This window comes from Centroberyx affinis, unplaced genomic scaffold, assembly GCF_046629955.1.
Source record: "Centroberyx affinis isolate AG114_WGS23_722 - 3 ecotype Tasmania unplaced genomic scaffold, CSIRO-AGI_Caff_v1 ptg008755l_1, whole genome shotgun sequence".
Lineage (NCBI taxonomy): Eukaryota > Metazoa > Chordata > Actinopteri > Beryciformes > Berycidae > Centroberyx > Centroberyx affinis.
This window is the reverse complement of record NW_027284308.1, coordinates 40,765-46,764: the sequence shown is the minus strand read 5'-3', so window position 1 is coordinate 46,764 and position 6,000 is coordinate 40,765. Positions and strand designations below refer to the sequence as shown.

The 6,000-nt window shown below is 43.5% G+C and overlaps 1 protein-coding gene across 1 annotated transcript in view; it reads right to left on the bottom strand.

Annotated features, from left to right (window-relative positions):
- Nucleotides 1-210: 210 nt before the first annotated feature.
- The window catches only part of LOC139640242 (leucine-rich PPR motif-containing protein, mitochondrial-like), a 44,156-nt gene continuing 38,366 nt past the window's right edge, over nucleotides 211-6,000 (bottom strand). Inside the window, exons 21-24 of the mRNA XM_071514420.1 lie at nucleotides 5,401-5,475; nucleotides 4,573-4,657; nucleotides 2,866-3,008; nucleotides 211-503 (exon numbers count right to left, since the gene is read on the bottom strand). Coding sequence (XP_071370521.1) covers nucleotides 432-503; nucleotides 2,866-3,008; nucleotides 4,573-4,657; nucleotides 5,401-5,475 — 375 coding nt within the window. The 3' untranslated portion in view covers nucleotides 211-431. The remainder of the gene's footprint in view (nucleotides 504-2,865; nucleotides 3,009-4,572; nucleotides 4,658-5,400; nucleotides 5,476-6,000) is intronic.

Sequence of the window (6,000 nt, the reverse complement as noted above, 5' to 3'; positions counted from 1 at the left end):
AAATGGTCAAACACAGCAACACATGCACATCCATACAGAGCACAGTTAGTTCAAATCTTTGGCATTGTAGTAGATGTTTTTCCTGCCTTTTCACTGAAATTCTGTAGTTTAAGTCTGTGTGTTACATATTGACTAAACAAGAAGGATGGCATCTGATATTGCACTGCTGAACACATGCAGACAGGAAGACTCAAACACAGACTCTTGATTCCTAACATCATTTATTAGCATAAATACTTCTGTACATCGTCAACATCATCATCATCATCATCACTGACATTATCAATGGCGCGGTGGACAGAGATGAACATCCAACAGTAATAACGCAATATTCCACAACATTTCAGCTCAAACAACTTATAAAAAAGGAAAAAGACAAAAGGAAGAAGACGGTGGGATCTGGGCGGAGGGAAGAGGAGGGGAGGATGAATCTATTCTTCTGCTGTCGTCTGGGCTTTGGCAGCTCTCTTTCTCAGCTTGTCTGCATAAAACTTAAAGGACTCCTGAAAATAAAGTGAGAAAGAGAGAGAGCAACAAAGAGAGACGATTTAGCATCAAACATATTCCCAACAAGCTGTACACACAATTTGGGTAACTGCTCCATAGGTAGTCTGTGTGTGTGCGCGTGTGTGCGTCTGTGTATTTCGTCTCTTTCCAAAAGTAAACAACGGCGGAGCCCTCCTGGGCCCGTCTAAATAGTCTCCACTCGCTCCAATCAGGTTGTCTCGTTTCATCTTTAAATCCCCATTAATACACAAATAAGGGATTTGTAGCACACTCCCCAAACACACACTTTCTCTCTCTCCCTCTGTTCCCGGCTAATTAATCAGCGTTTTGATCCAGACAAAGTGTTGTGGTGGGTGTTTTTTTCGGGGGGGAGAAGGTGAGTGCTTGATGCAGATTACGACGGCTCCCTACATTGTACGTTCGCTTATTAACGTAGTAATTAATGTTGATAAATAGCCGCGTTCGCCATACAAGGAGGAAGAGAGGGAGAGAGAGAGAGAGAGACTGGCAGAGGCTCAAATCTCTCCGCAGCTCCTTCCTCCCAAGACACTTTTGTTCTTGGAGCCATAACTACTGTACAAATGGAGAGAAGGAGGGGGAAATGAAGGAGGAGAGGAGGGTTGCTACCTGACATTGGTTTGTGGAAACTTCTAAATACTGAAAGCCTGATTGGGCTATATACATATTTTGGGTATATTCACAAAGAGTCTTACTTGTATATAGAAAATATGCTTTTTGGAACATACTTAACACGTTGTAACTCAATGTGAATAAACCTTTTACAGCCTTGGAAGTAAAACTCGAGTCAGGCTGTGATTTCTTGCATCAAAAACTGAGACAATTAGAGTCATTAACATTTTTTAGTGCAATAAGTCACTATGCAAACCAATAGCCAGTAGTGGATAGACAGTGTTTCAACAGATTGTTAGTGTAACACATTGTTTTGAGGTGGGCTGGCAGGAGAGAGGGGCAGTGAGGAGGAGAAGGGGTGCGGAGAGATGACCTCCACACCCCACCACCCCCACCCCCCACCCACTGCCTCTCCTGTGCTTATAAAACCAGGCAATTACTTTACCTTCCTGACATTCTGTGAATAATGCAGCGGCTCCTCTCTCCCTCTACCTCTATCTGTCTCTCTTTCTCCATCTATCTTTGTAGGTGAGCGAGGGAGGGTAAGAGGTGGGCTCACTCGTACACCTGCCTCGAGGGGACAGCACATCAAAGTGCTGGGGCTGAGAGGGGGCTGTGTGTGTGTTTGTGTGTGTGTGTCTCAACAGTCCTCTGCCAAAAATAGGGCTACATCAACTTACAAAATGTGCAATGTACTGAAATGCTCAAAAACACTAGGAGCCAGAAAAAGAGATAGGCTATTGCAGTGACACCATCTCGCTTACACAATATATGTACTCTGTGACCGGGGGGCACAATTTCTGACACACACACGCATACCAATACACACACACCCACACAGCAACAAACACAGGAGGCTAGCTGCGGGCCAGTGTGTATTGAACTTCCCTGAGCAGGCAGACTGCTCCCTCACATTACCTTGGCACACACAGACTACGCCACACACACCATGGCACACATTAGGACACCAGCCGGACAACTGCCAGCACTGGTTAGGAGCTGTGGGGTGTGTGTTTGTGTGTGTTTGTGTGTGTGTGTGTCTGTGTTTGATCTGTTCATAGTCTGTTGTCCATGTCTGCGTGGTTGTATGAATAAGGAAAGGCGTGTGTGTGTGTGTGTGTGTGTGTGTAGTCGGTTGTCTGATGGTATAGTGTAGTACTGTAAGCATTGAGAAAGAGTAAAATGGTGAGTGTTGAGTCTTCTTTTAGAGGAATAAGTATTTATGTTTCGCTTTTTTATTTACCAAGGTGTGCTGAGCACTCATCCTCGTTTTTTCCACACTCACAGTTACACACACATTCACACGTCATCGAGCTTCCCAGTACAACCACAGGTTTTACTGCTGGCCATTTAGCAATGCTGGAATAGTTGAGGTACGTGCCTTGTTCAAGGACACATGAAAGGTGATTTAGGTTTACAAAGTTCTCCGATGCAAATTTTCTCAGCTGGTCTGGAGAATCGAACTAGCAACATTACAGTCACAAATTTGCTTGTCTTAACCTACAGGATACCACTTACTTTTGGTAATGACTACTTGTAGCATTAGAGAAGCTAACTTGTGACCACAAGGACAGTGGTTTGAATCCACAACCGGTCTTATAAAATGGGGGAACTGGATGTTGCTCTCATCTTTCTCAAATATAGTACATCAAAATGCCTTTGAGCAACATCCTTAAACCCTGTGTGTGTGTGTGTGTGTGTGTGTGTGTAAGCGAGAGAGAGACTCACAGGGGGCTCAAGGAAGGGCGCCGTCTCTCCTGCGTCGCGGTAGAGCGCAGCCAGCCGCTTGAGTGTCAGGTCATCTACTTTCATCCCCTCTTTCTGCATCTGCTCATACAGGGCCTTGGCTGATGTCAAGTCCTTATCCAGATCTGAGAGAGAGAGAGATTGTGTCAGCAAATGAGGAAAGAAAACACCATGTCAGATTTAAGTGTCATGTTTTATTTTTGTACAGACATTTGCAAAAAAAACAACAGCAGCAAAAAAAGTGTGCTTGAGAGAGATGTAAGTGTCATGTTTTAGTGGTGGGGGGAAAAAACTGATATCCATTCATTTGTCACGATCATACAAAACAACATTAGCTCTATAAAATCCTGTTGGTGGGGCATGTTAAAAGAACAGCAGGTGAAAGAGCATGAGTAGTTGTGTAGGCTACTTTGTTTTCCTCCTGTTGTAGTAATGGCAGACAAGAAGAAAGAAAAACTAGTCCAAGATACATTGTCAGCTTTCAAATGAAAGGTTTGGGCCCGTTCTGGATTTTACTCCACTGAAAGAACCAAAAACCTCCATAAAGATAATGCGATTGCAAGAAATGTCTTATGAAACTTTTTTTTTTTGTGTGGAATTTGTTCTTAATGATAAATAGTCAGCACTACCCCAACAAATAAAAGGTTAAATAGATTGACCTTTGCCTTATGGGATGTTACGTTGCCATTTGTAGGGGTACGTTTTAAATTTTTTAGTCGTGATATATGGCAATATATTGATGTAATGATCACCTGTATCCTGATACTATCGTTATTGCGGCCTAAGTATTGTGATAGTATCGTATTGTGAGGCCTCTGATGATCCCCACCCCTATTTCTGTTAATTCAGACATTTGCAAAAATCAAACAAACAGAGTAAAAATGTGTGTGTGTGTGTGTGTGTATAAAAGAGTGAGACAAAAGTGACGTGTGAGGTCACTGCGGTCACAAAGAAGAGCGAGGGAAAGAGACCGAGAGAAAAGAAAACCCCCAAACGAGTTGAAAAAAAAAAAAGAACAAGAACAGAGAGAGAGAGCGGAGAGGAGAAGCGAACAGAGCATTGCTAATTGTGTGCCTTGACCGGCCAGCTAGCTAATGCTAATTAAATAGTCATGTCTGCTCATCTCTGGTGTGACAAGGTACGGAGGAGAGGAGGGGGGGGTGAGGTGAGGAGACGATGGAGAGAGGGGGGAGGACATGAGGAGAGGAGATGAGAAGGAGGAGAGAAGAGACGGGTCAAAAGAGGAGACGGGGAGAGGAGAGGAGCGGAGCGGAGAGGTAGATGAGAAGAGGGAGAATGCAAGCGGACAGGTAAAGGAAGGAGGGGAGGACAGCGGAAGAAAAGAGATGCGAGGACAAGAAAAGAAGAAGTCGACAGGGTTGAAAAGGTGGAGAGGGCAGGAAGCGAGGGAGTGAGGAGCAGAGTGGTGGACCGTGTTGCGATTAGCACGCTAGGCTAGCCAGGACAGCTAACTCATTAGACGACATGTGTTCTTCTGCCCCTGAATGCCTGCATGCCTGCACACGCACACCTTGCCCTGATGCATTGTTAATGCGTCCGCTAATGATGAGTTAGCCACAGGCCAGCGAGCCGACTGCTGCACTGCTCCCACTGCTTCACAAGAACCCGCCAGGCCTGTGTGTGTGTGTGTGTGTGTGTGTGTGTGTGTGTGTGTGTAGGATACCGTACCGTGACATTTCATCAGGTATGAGTAGAGCACCTTCTTCTCAGTGAAGTCTGGAATCAGGTTCAAAAGGCTCTTGATCTTGCCCAGCTGCAGATTGCGCACACAGACACACAAAACACTTATTTACATTTAAGTCAGTTCAATTCAATTTATTGTCATTATACCAGTCTAGTATAACAAAAAGTCTTGTTTGCCAGTCTCTCTGGTGCAACATAAAAACATAGTGCAGATACTGACACAGTAAGAGACACACTTTCAAGACAATATTACATCATGAAAAATATTGCACAGTGCCTATACCTTTGTGTCTGTGCTTTTGTTTCATTTTTATTTTGCAAATAATTGCAAATGATGACATGAGCAGAATGTTTCTATTGCCATACACTAACAGTAGGGATGAGACGATATATATCAAAATTCAATATATCACAACACAAAAATGTATCGTGGGGCAGAAAAATGAATCATGATATTAGCTACATTTTATTCTGCTGTAGTAATCACAAATGAGACGGCTTGCTCATCACAATTTCACAAGCTCTCCAACCAAATTACATTATTTGCACTTTGTAATGACATTTAGAAATTGTTCACATTCTAGTAAGCCAGTGCTAGACAGATTTGTGGCTCAGAAATCAACAGAATTCTGCACAGTCATACTTTGTTGTCACTGAATTGTATTGAATATTGTATTGAATCGTGAACCTCGCATATTGTCCCATCCCTAACTGACACTGTAGTTAAAAGCCGTTAAATCACCTGTATTTGCCCTCTCGATGGCCTTTAGCATGCATTTAAAAAGACAGAATAATACAACTGTGTGTTTTTACCTGTCCGGGCCGCTGGGCCTTCCGAGCCATATAGGACACCAGTGTGTCTCTCTGTTCAGCCACGGCGTTACAGCGCTACGGCAGGGCAGGAGGGACAAGAGACATGACAACATTACAATGAGGGCTAACATTTGGGGGTAAATGTGTTTTTTAAAACGGTAAAGACTCTCCAACCTGTCCCCCCTGCTCTTTACACACACTCCCACATACCCATGCACGCACTCAATCACACACACACGCATTGACACACAAGTCAAAGGTTAATTACCGACTTAATAAGGGTGTCAGACACACAACTCCTCATTTCTTTATGAATTAAAATGTACAGTGCTATTCACTTCAGAAAGCATAATTATCTACACTTAGTCACATAAAGGGCCCAATCTAGTACTTAGTGGAAATCTAAATATGCACTAAGCCCAAGCTTTTCATTGGGTGATTTTTTCCTGTACAGCTTGCAGAAATTAACCAATTAGCGAAAAACAGGAAGTGAGAGAGATAATGATAACCAGCGAGCGGGAGAGAGAGTGTAAGAGAGAGAAGTAATAGACTCCCTATTTGACATAAATGACAACATCCAACCAAGCAATTTTCGCTGCA